Below are 21,432 nucleotides of genomic sequence, written 5' to 3'. Positions count from 1 at the left end.
ATCACTCTATGTAGATCAAGTGTCATTTTACAGTGAGCAAGACTAGCTCAAAGGCAGGAATTCAAGTATACTAACAAACTAACTGTTGAAATGAAGAACAGCCCTATGTCAGCAGTTAATAAGCTGTTTTTAGAAATTACACATGCTCCATAATCTAAGTTTGCATTAAAAAAAAAGTCTTTAGCCATTTGTTTGCACAGATAATCTTAAAAGTATGAAGCAACTGTGATGTCAGCCTAAGTCGGCAGACAGCCTAGCCCTGGAGTAACACCTCTGAGGGCAGCGCCAATTCACTGTATGGAGTTATGGCTGAAGGCTAGTGTTAGTTAACTGTTTATCTGTTCACTATTTCACAGCTGATCAAAGCTTGCAAGAAAGGAGGGTGAAGGTATTGTGAAGAGCTGCACAATACGGTACAAGTAACTTCTTCTTTTGGAGTTTCAAGTTGGCAGAGCTTGAAAGTACCAATATTATTTTCCACACTAGTTCAATAGATGGTACATACCATCTCATGCAGATCTTGTTTTTCCATGAATCAAGTCAGGTTTAGATTTGGGAACATCATTGGAAAGTTTTATTTTTTTTCTCCAAGAAAAGATGACAAAGCCATAGAGACATGCTCTTGCCAATGAGAAATTTTAATAGGCATCTTTACACGTGCAACAAAAGCAGTAAGCTATTGTATAACATGTTTTAATTTAGAACTGTGTAAATAACTTCGAGAAGTTCTGCTATTCCATTTTCAGTGATGTCCTCCATTTTTCTTCGGAGGAAACAGTGCGTACTCGACCCCAAGTGCTACCACAAAGGCTACGAATCCCCACTTGAAACCTTTGGTGAGAACGTCCACAACAGTGGGAGGTTTTGCAAAGCCACCCATATATCTCCATGCGTCATTGCTAGGAAAAAACAAAACCGACAGATAGAACGAAGTTAGAAGACCCATTCTGATTCCATATACCAACACAAATATATTTATATGCAAAAAGTTAAAAAACATATTCCAAAAAGCTATGCATTGAAAATGTAAGGTTTCCATAGTTAAAGCACTCAAATATCAGGAAATACTATGAAGTTAACTATGCCCCCTTATGCATGTTTGTTATGCCAACCTTTAATTACCATATTACATGATCACATAAGACATCTTCAGTAACAAAATATTTTTTTCCTGCAACTTTAGCTATACATGTGTAGTGTCTTCTGTTACTGTATCCTACTTACTTTCTGTATGCCGGAAAAACAGAACCCACAAGTCGTTTAAATACAAGATATGGAGTGAATGAAGCAAGTGCTCCTGTGCCACTTCTGAATGAGGCAGGTGTAATTATCATTATTTGTATTACCTTAACATCCAGGACCCATTGTGCTAGGTGCTGTACAAGCACAGAACGAAAAGACGATCCCTGACCCAAAGAGCTTACCATCTAATTGTAAAGCACTAGACATTTCCCTGCTTGAGTCTTACTGGTGAAATTAACACTCTCAGCATAGTTTGAATACTCCTTTCTGTACTGTTTAAAAAGACAGAATTTCTTTTTTTTCTATTTTTTTGTCTAAAGACCATAACATTCTGTCTTATGCAAGCCTTTACCTCACTGAGCATGTATGTGAACAACAGCTGTTACTACCACTTCAGTCATAAAGTACTTAGACTTATCAGATCCACATGAAATATTAAGTCCAACACAAATAATATAGTCTGTTCCAGAAACAAAGCTCTGGATTCCACTATCATATTTGCAGAGGACACAGAGACATAGCTAAGGAAAAAACAATCTACCAGAGGATAAGATTGAACCACTGTCACCGCACTTGATACTGATAGTTTTGATGAGAGTCTCAGCAGAATTGTCAAGGACTGAATGGTCTGTAGACACTCATCTACCCCTTTCTCCTGTGTAGGTGATCTCTCTAGCTCAGGGTTAAGGCACACTGGATGGGAGACTTGTTCTGTAGGTGCTAGTACTGTGTTCCTATGAAGTGGATAAAGAATTTCAGTCTTCAGGGCTGTAAATCTGTATTTGTTCATCAGGGCTAAATCTACATAGAAGCTGTATGTACATAAATTAGGCTACACTGGTCTTAGATTTCCCAGCCTTTTGACAGGTGCCAATACCAACTAAAAGAAAAAAGCCCAGAGGGGTTTTGCTACTTTAGCATTCTTACTACAAGATATTCTTCAGAACGACAACTTTAATAAATGTAGTAAACAGATCTTGATACTTCTATCATGTCTTCACTCAAGAGATTGCTATGAAACTAGTACTAGAGGCTTGTCTCAGTGTGGGATTTAAGCATTATTTTATACATAATGCTGCATTAGGCAAAGATATGCAGGAGAGATCCAATACTTTAATCTACTAAGAGATTTTGCACTTTCTCCCTTAGTCAATATTCAACAAATCCAGTAAACAACTCTTTTTTTTCCCCCCAATGCAAACCAATGTTCTGAGAAACACAGCAATTTTTAACCTAGGAAAGGGAATAAATAGCATGAGTTTTTCTCAGCCCTACACAGTATTTTGGAGCAGTTTCAGAGCAATATACTTAGGAAACATGTGCAGGAGAAGGTGTGGGATTAATTTACTGGCTATTTATGCAGCACTTTGGAAGAATGTGTTGGGAGTATGGCCATTTTCTTGTGGTAGTAAACCGGACTCCTGCAGAAAAGAGAAATATTATTGTGCTCCAGATAAAATTAACTATTTAACTAGAGTGAATTTTATAAGCTTGAACTCACAAGAAATAGAAGCAAGAATAAAAAACGGAATGTCGGAGACTTAGAAAGTAGGGTTCAGAGACAGCTGATAACCGTAGATAGTTAATATCTGGTAAAACAACTCCAGGTAACATTAAAAGATAGTAATTAACATAAAGTTAGAGACTATGTAATACTCTTACACTATCTCCTGAACAAATAAAAGGAAATAAAGGATTACTCAATCCATCCAAACCCACCCCCAATAGGTCATAATAAGAGGTGATAAAGCAATATCCATCCAACAGCTTGCTTTAAAACACATGGTAAAAACTGCATAAGAGTACTGGAGGAAGCAGGTACGACGATTTCCCTGTCGGACCATGGAATAGCTAATGTAGGGCTTTTGTCTTCCTGTAGAATGGGACAATGGAGCATGAAGCATGCCACTTTTCATTCCCGAAGGCTGAAGAATGGTAAAGGAGAATGTTATATATTTCTCCCCATTGTGACTCAGGTCAAAGCCCTGTCTCTACAGCTATCTAAACAATGCAGAATAGCTCTAGGGAGTAAGATACCTCCCCAGTTCAAGGGACTAAGATCAGGTCTTCCATGACTTGATTCACCTTAACAGTTTTCTATATGATTTCATGAACTGCTTAGCAAACATAGAACAAAGTAGACTGAAACCCCAAGCCATCTGCTACTACAGTTCAAAACTTCAATTAAAGGCCCCAATTCAGCAAAACATTCTTGTCTATAAGCACACAAGTAATCCTGTTCCTATTCAGCAAAGCATTTAAGCACATACTGTACTGAAGTTCCATTGAAATCAATGAGATTTGGTATCATAGACTATCAGGGTTAGAAGGGACCTCATGAGACCATGCTTAAGTGCTTTGCTGAATAGGGACAGGATTACTCACATGCTTAAATTCAAGCATTGCTTCAATGCCTTGCTGAACCAAGGCCAAGATCATGGAACCCCCCCAACTTAAGTATTTGTGGGATAGCTCAGGCTAAAGGTAAACAGTGTGCTCACCTCTCCATTCTGCAGAACAAAATCTGAAAAGACTTTTGTCTTCATCTCATCATAAAACATCACAAAGTATGGCTGAACTTTACCCTCAGAGCTTCCTCACATTGTAATGCAATACTAGTAACCTCTACACAAAAAATGAACGTCAACCACATTTTTTATGTGATAACTGATGCAGTCTAGGTGTTTTTCCAGCTTTTTTGCTAAAAAGAAACCATCCACAATGACTACATCACAAGGTTACAGGAAGTGCACGCGCGTGTATCTATAGATCTGAATGATGTATTCTCTCACTTACCGAAGCCATGGATCTCTAAGACCCCGCCTAGCCAGTCTTTCTTGGACATCCTGTAGCGGAGTACCCTCTATCTTCCATTGTTTATAGTCAGGGAGTTCCATTTTCCCATGACGATGTTCATGTTCATGCCCCATGTCTGCAGGAAAAGGTTAAAAAAAAGGCCCTGCTCTTTCAAGGTGCACAATTTACTTTTGTTTAAACTTCCTAAGATTGACGTTCTCTTTCAGAAATTGGGGAGGAGAGGGAGAGTGATTTCTAACACCACCGTACCGCACTGAGGCAGTGTTGTAAACAGTAATCTTCAGAATAAAAAGAGATGTTTTATTAATAGTTCTAATAATAATAATTCAGAGATCCTTCACGCTGTGATTAGCTATGCTATACTAGTTTTGGTAAATCATTTCTGATTAGCAGCACTTGTCCAATTTGCCTCGGGTGCTAACTGTTCAGTTCACTTAACTCCAGTGACAGCTAGTGTACCAAAAGGCAACATCCTTCTCTGATAATCATTGTAAGGGAATTTATTAACGCTAGCATTATCTTCTTTACAGAACAATGTTAGTTTCTACTCAAAGATACTACCACTATGTAGATTTTCAGATACTCAGCTGAACACATTAAAGACGTTGCCCAGGGAGTTGGGAAGGATTTACATATGATTTAAATATATAAAAGCAAACACTGCAGGACACTGGAGATGACAGTTTATCCAAATTTGGTATTATAATGTCATTGTGATCCTTTCACAGATGCTAATGTGTTTTCAAAACCACTGTCTAGTATAAACATTTCTAACATTTTTGACTGAAATATTTCATGTTGGAAATCTTTTTACCATTTAGGAAATGACATTACCATTTTTTCTGAGCACTGATCACTACATCTCCTTATTTGAATAATTTAAATTTTAAAATAGTCTTGTGGCTTCAAAAAATCTCATACTGGATGATGGGAGACACTATTTACCATTTTAGGAGACACTCTTTTAATACTCTAATGTAATGCTACTATGGCTTAGTTCTGCATAAACTGTACCCTAATAAACCTGGTTAGTCACAACTCCTTTCAAATTGTGTGTTAAAATACTTGGAACCCGAAAGGGGAAGAGAGAGTTTGTGTACATGCTTGCACATGCCTCTCTCTCTTGTTTTCACCAGAAATTCCATCTCCACCGGAGAAACTTCCCAACAAAAGTACAATTGAAATCCAATGTTTCTGCAAAGTTTTGTTTTTGACAAATCAGCATCTTCCAACAAAAAGTGTTCTGTTAAAGAATTCCCAACCAGCTCTACTTATTATATAGTACATGCAACTTAAATGAATATTTTGAAACTTAACTATTTATTTTGAGAGACAAGGTGTACATTTCAGAATGCATGAAACATTGTACTCTGTTCTCAATTGTCTTACTGTACACAGCTACAGCCATATTTAGAAGTATGTCAAAGAATCTATTTTTTTTAAATTGGTATGTACTGCAATTTGTATGCCAGTTAGGACAGCCTGTATGTTGCTTTCTTAAAAGATCGCCTCTCTCTCTGAGCAATATTGTTACCACAGACATCAGCAAAGGTATATGTGGACCCCTCATATTTGGATCTCACTCTCCTTCTTTGGGCTGAAATAACTCAAGTTTGTTGACCTTTGTGGTATGTTGCAAACTTCATTTTTTTAAACTCAAACTTTTGGGAAAGTGAAGTTCGACAGCTGGTATCTGGGGAGGGGGGAGTACTTTAATCTTTTTGCACTAAGGGGTTAGTCTATTATCTCAAATACATGGTGGGAATCAGATACATTATTCTCTATTTTAAAGAAACATCAAAGATGTCCAGAGCATGAGACAGCTTTTTTTATGTATTATAAACCAAAAATAAATAATAAATGACATCTTGTTCTTAATGAATTTGATCAGACTAAGCAGACTCAATGTAATCAAACTATGAAAGTGTTTAAGCCCTAACTTAAGTCACAGATTTTTAAGGCTAGAAGGAACCATTTTGATCATCTAGTCTAAATTCCTCCATATGACCAGCCTGCTCTCCACGGCCCATGGCAAGTGGACAGCAGACCAGTTTGGAAATCACCAAGTTAGATAAATTAACATCACTAATCATGTTAATATTTATTATTTATTTATTAACAACATTTTAAAATTATTCAACTCACATGGTGCCTACAAAAACAGTGTTTCTGTCAATCTAATGAGGGACATTGGCTCTCCAAACCCATATTCTAATTAACTAGATAGTGTCAACAGCTGAGTGCCAACCCCCAATGGAGCTGATTTGGCTCCTCATCACTGAAAAACAAAAAGAAAGACCACAGGGCCAGATCCTTAGCGGATATAAGATTGCATAGCTCTACTGAAGTCAACGGAGCAACCCCAGGGCTGGCACCTGCCATGGCACTCGGGACCGCCATCCGCCATTCCCCCGACTCCGTGTAGGCCCCCAATGGCCCATAAACAAGCAGAGAACAAGCTGGTGAGGGTGGAGACAAAGGTAGTTCGGGGATTGCTAGGAGCAGGTAGGACATACACCTGCCGGGGTGGCCTAGGTAATACGTGGCCCTGCCAGGAGTGCAGGGGACTGGGTGACCTCTCAAGTCTCGAGGTTTCTTCCAGGCCTACGAGTCTGTGCCACAGCAGCACACGGGGGGGAGGGAGGGGGAAGGTTAGGTAACGCAGGATGCCCTTGCCCAGGGACGGGGGAACCAGCACCGGGGCCTCCCCCATAGCGCCGGCCCCCCCCCGCCGCCGGACCTCCCCGCTACCTGGCCGCTCCGTCACCCCGCTCAGTCCAGACGCACCAGCCCCGGAAGCGGAAGTCGCCGTCTCGGACTAGCTCCGACAGGGGACGCCGCCGGGCGCGCAGGTTCCGGGAGCTTTTCCTGCCCCGCTCCCGGTCGCGCCGAGCCGACGCTGAGGCCCCGCCCCGTTTCGTCGGAGCCGCAGCAGCCGCTCTCGGAGGCGAGTCCCGGGTTCCCAGCCCCGGTGCCACGAGGCCCTGGGCGGGAGCAGGAGTGGGGGGAGAGGCGGAAATAGCCAATGAGCGCGGCGCATGTTGGGGGGAGGGAGCGGCCCAATGGCCGGGGGCGTTGTTGCGCTGCAGGGCTGGCCGCAGAGGAGGCAGGAAGGGGACGGGGAGAGGGGGCGGCAGGTAGGGAGAGGGGGCGGCCGCTGCGCTCCTCGCTGTAGCCGTGGGGCGGGGCCGGCAGAGGTCAGACCTTGACCCTCCCGGGGCGCGGCAGTCAGCCCTCCCCCAGGGGGTGCCGGGCTGCGGGCCCCTCTGCTGGGCCCCCATTGTCCGCACAGGTGTGAGAGCGGCTGAGACCCCGGCACCCCACGAGCTGCGGGGCCCCCGTGCTGGCACCTGCCACGGCACACGGGACCGCCACCCGCGTAGACCCTTCCCCCGACTCCGTGTAGACCCCTCCCCGTGGCCCTCGGGGACCCCTTCCCTTGCCCCACATAGATCTGTTCCCCTGGCTGGCACTCGGGGACCCCTTCCCCTGCCCCACATAGATCTGTTCCCCTGGCTGGCACTCGGGGACCCCTTCCCCTGCCCCACATAGATCTGTTCCCCTGGCTGGCACTCGGGGACCCCTGCCCCACATAGATCTGTTCCCCTGGCTGGCACTCGGGGATCCATTCCCCTGCCCCACATAGATCTGTTCCCTGCCCCGCATAGACCCCCTTCCCCATGGCACTCGGAGACCTTCCTCCTTACAGACACTTTTCTCCTCTGGAGCTCTCTTACTGACATCACAGTCCCCAAAAGAGACAGGGATCTAGATCAGGAACCCTGCTACCAAGACAGGCAGCAATAGTTGCGAGAAAAGCATAGAATTTGGCAGGACAAGTCCACAAGCCTAATGATAGAGACGTTTCTGTATCTACTGGTTATGTAACCTCTCTGTTATACTCATACACACTGACACTCTCCTACAGAAAAAGCGATACAGAGTGGGAAGGAGGTCTGCACCATACAGATCTCTATGGAGATACCCTCTTCATGCACACACTATACACACGCACATATAGTCAGAGAGAAAAACATATGGTAATTGTGCTGGTACTCAAATCTAGAGAGAGAACAGGTTTTTCTTAAGTGATAGATTGGATTACTGGGTCTCAATATACCATCAAATATTTGTTTTCTCAGGAAGAGTTGGGAAACGTTGTGGAATTCTGGAATCTACAGTAAAAGGTAAGTGGAAGTTTGGCATTTCTTTGGGCAGAGATTCTCTAAAGTAATTACTGTTTTATTCCCTTAGCTGATTGCCACTAGGGAATGTGTGAAGAGAACGATTAACAGGGACTGTAGTAAGAACACTCATAATGGCAACCTTTGTGTGCCATTTTCAAGAGTTAATTATATTTGCCCCTGGTTAGTGCAAATTGTTTTCCCTTCATGATTGAGTGTGTAGTCCTTGCTTTTTGTTCTAATCTGAGCAATAACTGGTAAACAGTGTAATCATTACTTAATTGTAGATTTTGCTATAATGTCATTTTTTGGGGCAGTGTACACATGTTGAAATGATTTACCACAGTTTGCTTTGTATGGGCATAAGCCTGGGTTTGTAGCATGATACTGACCAATTTTAAAATGGGCTTACTTAGAAGAATCTTCTGTTAGTATGTAAATATTTTATTTCTTTTGGGATTTCAAATGTTGCTTTTGTTATTAAGATGCTCAAATAGAGGGTGAAGACTGGAGTTTTAGTAGGAATTCCACTACCATATTATTAATAGTGAAACTGTTCTGGGTAGAAAGCCAACGGATTAATCTAGACTGTCTCTATCTGGTTTCAGAGGTTAATATTTTTCACTGATATAAGATCTGTAAGATCCAGGGCCGCCTCTTTTGTACTGTGGATACAGTGTCAGAACTGGGAGAGGCAAACATGTTTGCTTTCTTTGGTTGGGTTTTTCATAGCTTGGAAAGTGAAGGTTTTGAGTACATAAGGAGAGCTTCATTTATCTCTACCTGTGAAATGCTTCCCTTCCTATTGTGGCTAGTGAATGTTGTTGGGGACTTGCCTGAGGTTCGTTACTGCTGAAGATTGATGTTTCCCTCAGGGAGTTAAAGTTGCAGGTGATCTTTAACCATATTGTGTTCCAGCCTTGTTTTTAATCTTCCCTTTGAGGGGGAAGTTATGATGAGCTTCTGATTCCTTGGAACTTTTTTGATTCTGCATTCATGGAGTTCTGCATGCTTAAAAAAATACTAACTCCTGAATTGTATAAACTGTTCAACTGTTTCTTATATGCTCTGGAAATAACTATTAAGTAGTGATAATCATTTTCTGAAAACAAAATTAATTATTTGGAGAATAAGTGTATTATCTGTTATAAAGGTACAAGAACATGTATAACTAGGATTCTGAACTTGAAAAACAGTTTAGCAGATTTTAATATAAAGACACCATTCTGTGTGGGAGAACAGCACTTTTATGTAAGTAGAATGTTGTTAGGCAGCACAACCATACCATATGAAATTCTTATCTGAATAGAACTATAGTAGCAGTCTGTGGAGCAGAAAATGAAGAAACCTTGAGCAGAGCCCATGCACAATAATCATAGATAATTTATAAACTTTCTACATTCTTGTAAGACATGCTCTGGTTTATCTACCACAACAAAAGGTTAATGTCTCATAAGAAAACTTCTTGTGCTGCAATTAGCATTCTTCTGCCAGCTTTGTGCTCTTGTGTCAGACCTAATGCATTTGAGTGCAAGGTTTCTTTTTTCTGTTCAGTGGGAGCAGACAGAGAAGACAGAGATGGTATATTGGAAATGCTTTCTTTGGCACACACTGTTCTAAAATTTTGTGTACAGCTATTGTATAATAGGAACAATAATAAATATGCAGCTAGAAGGATATAATTGCCCAAGAAATGATGCGGCCACTTTACAATATCACATTCTTTGCTTTATGCCCATCTAATGTAATCAGGGCCCCATGTACTCTGTACAACACTTGAACTGAATTCCCCCTCAATGTCAGTTTATTCTCCTGCCATGAAATATCCTTCATTCCTAACCCAGCTCTCCCAAAAAACCTCTGGCTCGTATTTGAAAATACTAATAGATGTAAAATTCACCAACAATTATTTTCATTAAGGGATTTTTTTTTCTGTAGTCTCTAGGCTGCCTAAGTCGACTCACTGGCACAGAACTGCATTATTTCCCCCCCCCCTCCCCCATGTTTACCATGAAAGTAGGAATTTTTAGTTTCAGTAACCCCTTTCCCTGGTCCTTGCTGCTCTAGTCTCCAGGCAGCCCTGCTTGCCACCTATGCTTCTAGTTTCCCCTCATTCTTTGGCTGCAAGCTGCCCTCCAGATCTGGTTCCCTGACTCCTTGTTACATGGGTCCGTAGAAGAATACAGAGAGCTCACACTGTAATCCAGTACTCCCTTTTTAGTAGCTGCAAAACTCTCTCAGAAGAGCAGGGATACAGAAAACAAAATGTCAGGTGATTGGCTGCTGCAAAATGGTGAATGCTGTTTAAAAATCCTGAATTCTGTGGCGTCCTAGGAGAATGCCAAATTCTGTAGATGAAGAATAGGTTCATATTTGGAAGGTTATCTTCAAAACTATTATTTTTTAAAACCAGGTTTCTATTTATTAAAATGAAAATTCTGCAGAAGTTGATGGCATTTACGCAGGAAAGCTTTCTAATTGTCCCGGGTGAGAGTCCACTGGATTTTAGTGGACTAAAATAAGTAGACTTTGTGATGGAAATACCTTAGGTTAACTTATCATAAGTTAAAGATTGATTATTTTTTAATGGTGAAAATGTATCCAATATAATTTCTTACAGATTTTACCTGCTAATTAAATGTTAAGTATTTGTATGTACAGAGGGCTGTTCTTTTATGGGCTGTATCAGTTACACTGGTATAATTTAGCCATATGTTATAGATGCATAACTAACACTGCAGCAAGATATGGAGACTCATGACCAATTAGTTGAAATAACTGTAAGAAAGTGGGAGGAGTTCTTCCAAACAAATGTCTCTTTGGGTGAGGGTTGGAACAGACAAGTCACCAAATGTCCCAGTGTGTGCTATCAAAGTAGGACACACACTTAGTATCACTACTCAAGTATTTTGTTTATTTCTATCTTAGATTTAGTAAAAGCCAAGGTGGGAGGTTTTAAAAAACTGGCATCTGCCAGCTTTTAGGGCTCTCCTTATTTGCTTTGAATCCTTGGACCCTCCTGTTAAATGACATACTTGGGCTAGCCAGTATTTTAAAAATACTTGATTCTGGGAATATACTTGTATAACTCCTGTGTATCAAGATGAGACTGTGATTCTCAAATGGCTACTTAAATACAGATTCAGTGCAATATTGGCTTACTTCATCCTGTTCAGGGAAAAGATTTTCTAACTAAATTAGAAAAGGTATTCGAGTCCCTTTTTAATTAGTTATTAAAACAATATTAAGTCTAGCAGACCTAAAATTAGCCTACCAGCCAACTTAGTTTTGGTGTGTGGGTCTTTACATGACCAGGTATATGCATGTCACTGCATCTCTACAATCTGCCTGCTCTATTCTGGTGAGCAGCAGGATATTGAGAAACACAAAAATCTTGCTCTTCAAGATTTGTGTATACAATCTATATTGGGAGTCATGGATTTCCAGTCCCTTAGTTGGGACATCTGTAATTTTAGGAACCATGGGTTTGTCAGACGCCTGACCTAATGTGAGTTATTCCTGCAGGGAATGAAATGAAAAAGCATCGCGCTACTCATATGTCAGATGTTTGCAGTGTTCGCAATCAATTGTTTTAATTACAGGGGAAACATCTGTGTACGTCTTCTATGTTTATGCCATGGGGCAAAGGGTAGTGGACGCTAATAATATATACTCGCACTACCGCAAAGGTTATGTTAACTGTATTACCGTGTGTGTGTCTTTTTAGCTTGAAATGTTTTGTTTTGTATGCTGGTTTATATGGCAAGTCTTTCCTTCCTCTAAGAGAGAGTCTGTGCAAGGAACTGTATATTGCAGATGAGATTCATAACTCTATTTTTAAATAGATTAGTTGGTTGATGCTGATAGTGATCCTTTTTTGTGCAGTTTATCACACATTGAATGCGTAGGATAAAGAAGGCCTCTACCCAGATGTTTGAGTGCCTCTGAGGATTCTTGTGTTGAAACATGGAGAATGACAGGTAGTGTTCTTTACTTGTATTAGATGTGGTGTGGTTCTAGTAGTAGTAATACCTTGTACTACTAGAACCTTGAGGTTTTTAAGGTCAGGCTTGACAAAGCCCTGGCTGGGATGATTTAATTGTAGATTGGTCCTGTTTTGAGCAGGGGGTTGGACTAGGTGACCTCCTGAGGTCCCTTCTAACCCTGATATTCTATGATTGTATTTAGTCAGCTAAGGATCTCAAAGCACTTTATAAAGGTAGGTAAGTATATCCCAGTCTTACAGATTAGGAATTCAGATATAGAGGTACTAAGTGTTTTGCTCAAGGTCACACACTGGTTTATTGGAGATGTGGGCAAAAGAAATGAGGGGTGAAATCGTGGCTCCATTGAAGTCAGTTGATTGTTTTTACCATTGATTTCATTGAAATCGGTATTTCACACTAGGTCTTCAAGCTCCTGTTCTAACCATTAGACATATTGCCTTGCTGAAAGTACCTGAAAGTAAACTTCAGCAGGTGTCAATAATAAATGCTTTTTGTTCCATAGCCCTGACATGTTATATGTTGTAGAGCCGTAGTAGTACAAGCAGTTGCCCAATATAGCATTTATTTTGTTATGGGAGAAAAATGTTTTTCCAAACTCTAATGTTATAATAAAACTTCTCTAGGAACAACAACGGGATAAATGAATCCTTGGTGACACTCCATGTACTTCACTGGAGTTACACCAGGAATGATTTTAAATCAGTGAGTCTATTAGCAAAATAATGTGTCCCTCAGTGTAGAAATTGTAAGGAAAACTAACAAAGCACCAGCATAATAAAAGCCTGAATCCTTCAATTGGTTGTAACTGGAAAATTCAACAATTTTATCCTTTTTAGACTGTTATTCTGTTGGTCCAGAAGCTGGTCAAAGGGGAGCAGGGGGAATTTAGATCCACAGTAGAAAATGACCAGTTTCCTCTGCTTTTTCAGTCTTTTATTCTTGTTTCTTCATAGCTAGGAATTTTGTTCAAAATTCTTGGGCTGTAGCCGGTTTCTTCTAAATGCTTAATTAGTATGGCTATTGTGTTCGATCCTTAAGATGTTGACCAAACTCTAACCGCTGTTTGATGGTAACTGACCTGTTTCAGTATGGTGGGTAGATTGTGGAAGTTTCTAATGTTTTTATTGTCAAGTTCCTGGAGAGTAACTTTTCATGGTAAAGTGCTGTTCTAGAACAGACCACAACATAAGATGCCTTCAGTAGCATGCTTTGTAGGAGCTGCTCTCTTGTCTTGATTTGTATTTCCATAGATAACAGTTTATAAAAATCTTTGAAACCATCAAGCTCTTTAAGTGCTGTCAGGCCTGCTCCTTGTTACTTAATCTAAAATAGAGTGCAGCAAGGATTAAAAGGAATCTTGAAAGTGTATAAGGTGATTTGAGGAATGAAAGGAATAGATTGAGCTAATGTTTTTAGTTCAGCATTCATCAATTGTTTCTGCACTGTTTAATTTCATGAGTATTCTGTGACAGCAACATTTACTGCTGTTAGATTGGAACCTCCATGCATGCTTCCTGATTTGTCTGTGTCAGCAAAACAGCTGCTATTACCATGGCTGTCACCTTCTACCTCTGTTTATATCTGTGTACCTGCCACGACTTCTTCTCTCATCTGCTTTGATCCCTCAACTTCTCCACGTGCCAACTGTCTGCTGATGCTCGGAAAAGATGGAGAGACCTCTTCCTGCCTTCATCTGTGAGTTTGTGTGAGGCACTCCATAGCCCCTCCCCCCCAACTTCCTGGGATGGGAGATCCTTTGCCAGTCCCCTTATTATGCTCAGCTGTAGGGGATGAGATAGCAATTAAATTTTTTCAAACTGTTTATGGCAAGCAGGAACTAAATATACAACATGGCTTATTGTATACCAGCAGGTTAGTGAGCCTAAGCACAAAAGCACTGGCTGGCAATACGGCCCCTCATTATGGTTTCAAATGGAGGAGATAGAAATTTGGGATGCATTTATGTGCACATAGTTTTTATGAATTGGGAACATATAGACTGTCCATGCAACATGTGCAGCAGTTCCATGCTAACACCAGTAACTGCTGCCATTACAGAATTTCTCACATTTATTTTTTTTCATATTTTGCTTGCTAAGACTCTATCTATTGTTCTTTGTATATATGAGAGTGGACTTTTTGTGAGAAAAAAATTGGGAATTTTTCTTAACACCACACGTGGTGTGGGTGTTGAGTTGTGGTTCGGAGGAGCACGTGGCTCGGACAAAGACAACCCTTAGGGAAGGATCTATTAATGGAGATTCTCTATGTCCTAGTAAGGAGGAGAGGATGGAAGATGGTAAAATATGGGTAGGGTCTGATGAGAAACAGTCAAATGAAAAAGAATCCCATTCAATTACCTCATGTAATGGCAGACAGCTAAAAGGTGCAAAGTTTTTAAAATGCTTGTGTACCAATGCTAGAAGTCTAAATAGTAAGAACTAGAGTGCCTTGTATTAAATGAGGATATTGATATAATAGGCATCACAGAAACTTGGTGGAATAAGGATAATCAATGGGACACAGTAATAACAGGGTACAAAATATATCAGAAGGACAGAACAGGTCATGCTGGTGGGGGAGTGGCACTATGAATCTTCCATGCTCTAAAAATAAGAATATAGCAGTAGGGATATATTACCGACCACCTGACCAGGATGGTGATAGTAGCTATGAAATGCTCAGGGAGATTAGAGAGGCTATACAAATAATAATGGGGGATTTCAACTATCGCCATATTGACTGGGTTCATATCACCTCAGGACGGGATGCAGAGATAAAGTTTCTTGACAGCTTAAATGCCTGCTTCTTGGAACAGCTAGTCTTGGAACCCACAAGAGGAGAGGCAATTCTTGATTTAGTCCTAAGTGGAGCATAGGATCTGGTCCAAGAGGTGAATATAGCTGAACCGCTTGGTAATAGTGACCATAATATAATTAAATTTAACATCCCTGTGGTTGGGAAAATACCACAGCAGCCCAACATGGCTTTTCATTTCAGAAAGGGGAATTATACAAAAATGAGGAAGTTAGTTAAACAGAAATTAAAGGGCACAGGGCCAAAAGTGAAATCCCTGCAAGCTGCATGGAAACTATTTAAAGACACCATAAGAGAAGCTCAACTTAAATGTATGCCCCAAATTAAAAAACATAGAGAACCAAAAAAGTGCCACCCTGGCTAAACAACAAAGTAAAAGAAGCAGTGAGAGACTAAAAAGATATCCTTTTAAAAGTGGAAGTTAAATCCTAGTGAGGAAAATAAACTCTGGCAAATAAAGTGTAAAAATATAATTAGAAAGGCCAAAAAAGAATTTGAAGAACAGCTAGCCAAAGACTCAAAAAGTAATAGCAATTTTTTTTTAAGTACATCAGAAGTGGGCAGCCTGCTAAACAACCAGTGGGCCATTGGACGATTGAGATGGTAAAGGAGCACTCTAGGACGATAAAGCCATTGCGGAGAAACTAAATGATTTATTTGCATCAGTCGTCATGGCTGAGGATGAAAGGGAAATTCCCAAGCCTGAGCCATTCTTTTTAGGTGGCAAATCTGAGGAACTGTTGCATATTAAGGTGCCATTAGAGGACGTTCTGGAACAAATTGATAAACTAAACAGTAATAAGTCACCAGGACCAGATGGTATTCACCCAAGAGTTCTGAAGGAACTCAAATGTGAAATTTCAGAACTACTAACTGTGGTTTGTAACCTATCATTTAAATCACCTTCTGTACCACATGACTGGAGGATAGCTAATGTGATGCCAATTTTTTAAAAAGGGCTCCAGAGGTGATCCTGGCAATTAGAGGGGCCAGTATGCCTGACTTAGTACCGGGCAAACTGGTTGAAACTAGAGTAAAGAACAGAATGATCAGACACATGGATGAATATAATTTGTTGGGAAAGAGTCAACATGGTTTTTGTAAAGGGAAATCATGCCTTACCAACCTACTAGAATTCTTTGAGGGTGTCAACAAGCATGTGGACAAGTGGGATCCCATGGATATAGTGTACTTAGATTTTCAGAAAGCCTTTCACAAAGTCACTCATCAAAGGCTCTTAAGAAAAGTAAGCTGTCATAGGATAAGAGGGAAGGTCCTCTCATGGATTGGTATCTGGTTAAAAGATAGGTAATAAAGGGTAGGAATAAATGGTCAGTTTTCAGAATGGAGAGAGGTAAATAGTGGTTCCCCCAGGGGTCTGTACTGGGACCAGTCCTATTCAATATATTCATAAATGATCTGGAAAAAGGGGTAAATTGTGAAGTGCCAAAATTTGCAGATGATACAAAACTACTCAAGATAGTTGAGTCCAAAGCAGACCGTGAAGAGCTACAAAAGAATCTCACAAAACTGGATGACTGGGCAACAAAATGGCAGATGAAATTCAATGTTGATAAATGCAAGATAATGCACACTGGAACACATAATCCCAACTATACATATAAAATGATGGGGTCTAAATTAGCTGTTAACATTCAAGAAAGAGATCTTGGAGTCATTGTGGATAGTTCTCTGAAAACATCCACTCAATGTGTAGTGTCAGTCAAAAACGCTAACAATGTTGGGAATTGTTAAGAAAGGGATAGATAATAAGACAGAAAATATCATATTGCCTCGACATAAATCCATGATACACTCCCATCTTGAATACTACATGCAGATGTGGTCGCCCCATCTCAAAAAAGGTATATTGGAATTGGAAAAGCTTCAGAAAAGGGTAACAAAAATGATTAGGAGCATGGAACAGCTTCCATATGAGGAGAGATTAATAAAACTGGGACTTTCCAGCTTGAAAAAGAGACGACTAAAGGGGCATATGATAGAGATCTGTAAAATCATGACTGGTGTGGAGAAATTAAATAAGGAAGTGTTATTTACTCCTTCTCATAACACAAGAACTAGGGGTCACCAAATGAAATTAATAGGCAGCAGATTTAAAACAAACGAAAGGGAGTATTTTTTTCCACACAACGCACAGTCAACCTGTGGAACTCCTTGCCAGAGGATGTTGTGAAGGCCGAGACTATAACAGGGTTCAAAAAAGAACTAAATAAGAGAATAGGTCCATCAATGGCTATTAGCCAGGATGTGCAGCGATGGTATCCTTAGCCTCTATTTGCCATAAGCTGGAAATGTGCAACAGGGGATGGATCACTTGATGAGTACCTGTTTTGTTCATTCCTTCTGGGTCACCTGGCATTGGCCACTGTCGAAAGACAGGATACTGGGCTAGGTGGACCTTTGGTCTGACCTAGTATGGCCGTTTTTATATTCTTATTTTGTATTTTGTTTTGTTTAATTACCCTTTTTGACTTTGAATGTTTTAGATCTTTTTGTTGGTTCGTAAACACCATGCTTTAAATTTGTTTCAGAGAAGAGTGTGAGCATGGAGTTACCTGTTGAAGGTGTTTTTTGCACAAGTATCATTAGTTACTTGTGCTAGCTAAACAAAAATAATTTTTGACTATCTTTTAATAATACACATTTGTGATAAACAAAATCTATTCTAATGTGGTTACCAGTGGCATGATCAAGTGGACGTACCTTGTGTTACAGGAATTGCTCCTCAAACTGGACTTTATGCTCTTTGAGTGTGCTGATATATTTTCTTGTTTGTTTGTTTTTTTCTTGTGGGTCGCAGGTTGTCAGATTAGCCACAAATCTGGTATTGTTTTTACCTAGTTGACTTTTACAGGTAGTATGAAAAACATTAAGATACTGCCCATTTATTTTCTTTTTCAGTTGGAATCAAATATTAAGATCTTAGTAGTATTTGTATTATCATGACAATCTAGTTTTAACTCTCCAGAACATGTCTAATTGAACTAACTTTATATTTTCAGAAGGGTGGTTGGAGTTACACCAGTAAATCCAATTATTAGTAATTGCACACTTAACTGTATTCATATCATTTTGTAAAAATTACCTTTTGTATACTTAATTTAAAGCTATAGAGTGAAATCTTCTTGTAGTGAATTTGGATATAGTGAAACTTGTTACGAAGTAGAATGAAATCCCAAATTGTCTCAATACCTTTGCAGCATAGAAATTCCAAATCAGGTTAGGGTTCAGATAACTTTGATCAATGTTAATATTTGTGGGTATAGTTGGCTAATGTTTAGTAATTGAGCGTTATGCTGTTGCCGCAAGGGCTACAAAGGATTTTTCCCTGTCTCTACTATACTGGGCAATGTGCAGTTAACCAAATATGCTATGATTTTTTTTTCCTCCTGAACCATTGGATAGTCCTGTGTAAGGGCTTATCAAAATTAGGTTGACTTAATTTAGGTTAACTTGCAGCCACAGCAGTAATTCAATTGGCAGTTGGTATCCACACTTCCATCCTTCTGCTGGTGGTGGACATCCTCACCTGGAGCACTTGCACTGACTGAAGTGGGGCATTGTGGGGCACTGACAGCTGTGTGGGGCTCACAGCTGGTGCCCCCCATCCGCTCTGGGGTGACAGTCCAAGCTGTGTGCCTTACATCGACCTAACTCTGTAGTGTAGACCAAGCCTTAGAGAGTGCTGAACTTAATGGAACAAGCGTCTAATCTTTTAGTAAAATGAATTTTTTTTAGCTGTGTATGTAGAAACTAGTTAAGAGGGTCTCTATGGATATTAATAGTTGATCTAATGCATTAAGCTTTCAGCTAAACCACAAAAGCTTTAGAATGATCTGTTATGTCCTGTTTGGCATGGTATCCTTGCCAACCATTCTCTACCTACTGCTGTGGAAAAGCTTCTTCAGCACTGCTCCTTGTCGTCATGCTGAAGTGTTTGTCTGGAACCTTGCCGTTCTTGGCCAGAGTGGGTTTGTGGGGGTGTGATGGTTAGCCAAGCCTTTCTCTCTGCTGATCACACTATCATGAATCTAATTTGCCAGGGACTGCTATCTGATGGAATTACTCAACGGTTTAAAATCAGACTTATTCTCCCGCCCTAAGGTCAAGCCTCTGATTTTTGGTTAAATGGACTATAATTTCAGATTTCAGAGTAGCAGCCGTGTTAGTCTGTATCCGCAAAAAGAAGAACAGGAGGACTTGTGGCACCTTAGAGACTAACAAATTTATTAGAGCATAAGCTTTCGTGGACTACAGCCCACGAAATTCAGAATTTGCTATCAGTTCAGACATAGGTGGATGCATGTAAATTTTTTGCAGTCAGAGATACAATCCTGTTGCCATTGAAGCCAGTGGGAATTTTGACAGTGACATAAGTGTGTGTGTGTGTGAGGAGGGTCAGACACTCAGTAAGCAACTCACTTTCTCCTATTAATAATCAGGAAACTACCCTTTGATTTTAGTGATAATTCCAGTTGAAGAAACTCATCAGCTTTGAGGCAGTTTTCAGATACACCTTCAAAAGGGCATGTCTTCGCAATGAGCAAATATAATATTTTCCTATTTTGCCTATTTTTCAGAAGTGTTCTAGCAGTAATTATCATTTTAGTGCTGCTTCTATGGAGTATTGAGGTATTCTCCCTTAGCAGTGTACTTCATGTTTATTTTTCATAGGCTCCTGTACATTGGAGATGCTCATCTTTTATCTATTAATTGAAATTTGTCAACTCTTGCAACTTTCTGAAATCCCTGCAAGTTTTGCTGTTAGTAACTGTGCATGAATATAGCATGTATGTACTCTCATGACTGTAATGGAAAATAAAATCCTACCCATGGCATCTATTAATACTTTTGCAGTGAGAGAATAAGATGTCATCTATGAGGTTAGAATCTTATTTCTCCATTTTAATTATTAAAATGAAGCTGGCTACTGACTAGAACACCAGTGGTCAGAGTACAGTTATAGACATACTAGTTAGAGCCAGACATTTAAAATGTATGCCCTAACTGGTGGGTGACAGATGTGGCAAAAAGGTAAAAATAAAATATGCAAAAAAGTATGAAAGCAGAGAGATTATAACCAACAAATCTAACATAGCTATCAAACTTGTGTTGCCTACTCAATATTAATAAACATGTCAAAGTAGGAGACTTTTCTGCAGTTATCTTAAATGGAAGTATTGCCTCAGAGTTGTTTAAAAGTAGTAGTACTATGCTTCCCGGCTCTCCGAGCTCTGGTCAAGTGAAAAAATTCTCTAAGTTATAGCTGTTCTTATCAGTTTAATATCTCCACATCAGTATTTGTACTCTTTGAATACATAGAACAAACAAATGCTCATTTTTAGTGGAATCGTCACATGTGTAATCAACCACATCTTTCCAGAAATTACCTGGCGATGGACAAGTCCACAAGATGCACAACAGCAATCTCTCATAGGTTTTCTGCCTTTGAGAGAAGGGGGATTTTGAAAGGCTGCCAGGATGAGTGGTGTGAAATAAATTTTATGAAGGACATTAAAGAATATGCACCTACTTTTGCACTTTAAAAAACTCCAAAATCATCTCCTCTCCCCCACAAAAATCCCAGAGCCACTTTGTGCTGCTATTTCATGAGACACAGCTGCATCCTATCAACACAAATTATATAGGAAAGCAGGACAATGAAACAGTCAAAAAGGTCAGGCAAAGTGAACTGGGGCACAGACCTTGATGTAAAGTCCTTATTAAGGGCATATGAAAAGAACAGACAGCCCCTAGAAGATACAAGAATTACTGGGGTGTGAACTAATAGAGAATGTGTAATGCCAGAAATATTGTCTAGACACATAGGATGATTTCGCTAGATGAAAGGAGAGAATAGAAAAACTGGAGGTGTTTTTCCATCTCAAGTGGATATAACGTAGTAAATTTTCTGAAAGAAAATTTTTGGCTAAGGCTGCAAAACACTTTGTTTTGACACTCTTTTTCACATGTTCTTACCTTTCTGAAATATTCACCTCTTGGGCCATGCAAAAATGAATGGAAAGTTTGTGAGAAATCTTTTCAGCCATTTTTTGAGTTACATAATATTATTCCTGCTCAAAATATTCTAAACATGCATGTGAACAGGACTGTCAAAAATGGCTGAAGTTTCAACATTGAAACTTTATATAGAGTCTTGATAGTGAGGACATTAAGGATTTGTGCCTTTGCTTTGTTTTGAAATATGATTTTATTTTACAAAGTTGAGCATTGTAAATTGAGTCTCTCCCCCCCCCCATTAAATTTGAGTGGAGGGGAGGGCACCCTGAAAGATAGGTGTATTGTTTAGTGTGGACTTCCAAAGCTGCATACACGTCTATTTG

General features: G+C 39.9%; 3 protein-coding genes across 25 annotated transcripts in view; 2 read left to right on the top strand and 1 right to left on the bottom strand.

The window, feature by feature from the left end:
- The window catches only part of LOC135974151 (serine/arginine repetitive matrix protein 2-like), a 994,828-nt gene that overhangs the window by 403,364 nt on the left and 570,032 nt on the right, over window positions 1–21,432 (top strand). The gene's annotated exons all lie outside the window — the stretch shown is intronic.
- NDUFB3 (NADH:ubiquinone oxidoreductase subunit B3) lies at window positions 621–6,987 on the bottom strand. Of its 3 annotated transcripts, none has more exons than XM_005310298.5 (3): window positions 6,847–6,987; window positions 4,039–4,174; window positions 621–899 (listed from the first exon to the last, which is right to left on the bottom strand). In XM_005310298.5, exons 2-3 carry the CDS (start codon window positions 4,170–4,172, stop codon window positions 743–745), a joined length of 291 nt encoding a protein of 96 aa, XP_005310355.1. In that variant the 5' UTR covers window positions 4,173–4,174; window positions 6,847–6,987; the 3' UTR covers window positions 621–742. The 3 variants fall into 3 exon arrangements, with proteins under 3 accessions (XP_005310355.1, XP_005310354.1, XP_065418161.1); XM_005310297.5 differs by having other exon boundaries at window positions 6,811–6,951; XM_065562089.1 differs by having other exon boundaries at window positions 6,205–6,847.
- Window positions 6,867–21,432, top strand: part of HYCC2 (hyccin PI4KA lipid kinase complex subunit 2) — a 91,120-nt gene continuing 76,554 nt past the window's right edge. For 4 of the 21 annotated variants that reach the window (XM_065562064.1, XM_042851717.2, XM_065562066.1 and 1 more), the window contains exons 1-2: window positions 6,867–7,006; window positions 8,202–8,246. The gene's annotated coding sequence lies outside the window, so the exon portion shown is untranslated. The other 17 variants (XM_065562063.1, XM_065562056.1, XM_042851720.2 and 14 more) reach the window with 15 other exon arrangements.

Source organism: Chrysemys picta, chromosome 11 (genome assembly GCF_011386835.1).
Source record: "Chrysemys picta bellii isolate R12L10 chromosome 11, ASM1138683v2, whole genome shotgun sequence".
Classification (NCBI taxonomy): Eukaryota; Metazoa; Chordata; order Testudines; family Emydidae; genus Chrysemys; species Chrysemys picta.
The sequence above is the reverse complement of the archived record's forward strand: the minus strand, read 5'-3'. Positions and strand labels throughout refer to the sequence as shown.

Bases quoted from the DNA above. Each gene is read 5' to 3' on its own strand.
- NDUFB3 (XM_005310298.5), bottom strand. From the start codon at position 4,172: ATGGGGCATGAACATGAACATCGTCATGGGAAAATGGAACTCCCTGAC. The intron at 900-4,038 runs GTAAGTGAGAGA...GTTTTTTCCTAG, and splicing joins CTTAGAGATCCATGGCTTCG to CAATGACGCATGGAGATATA.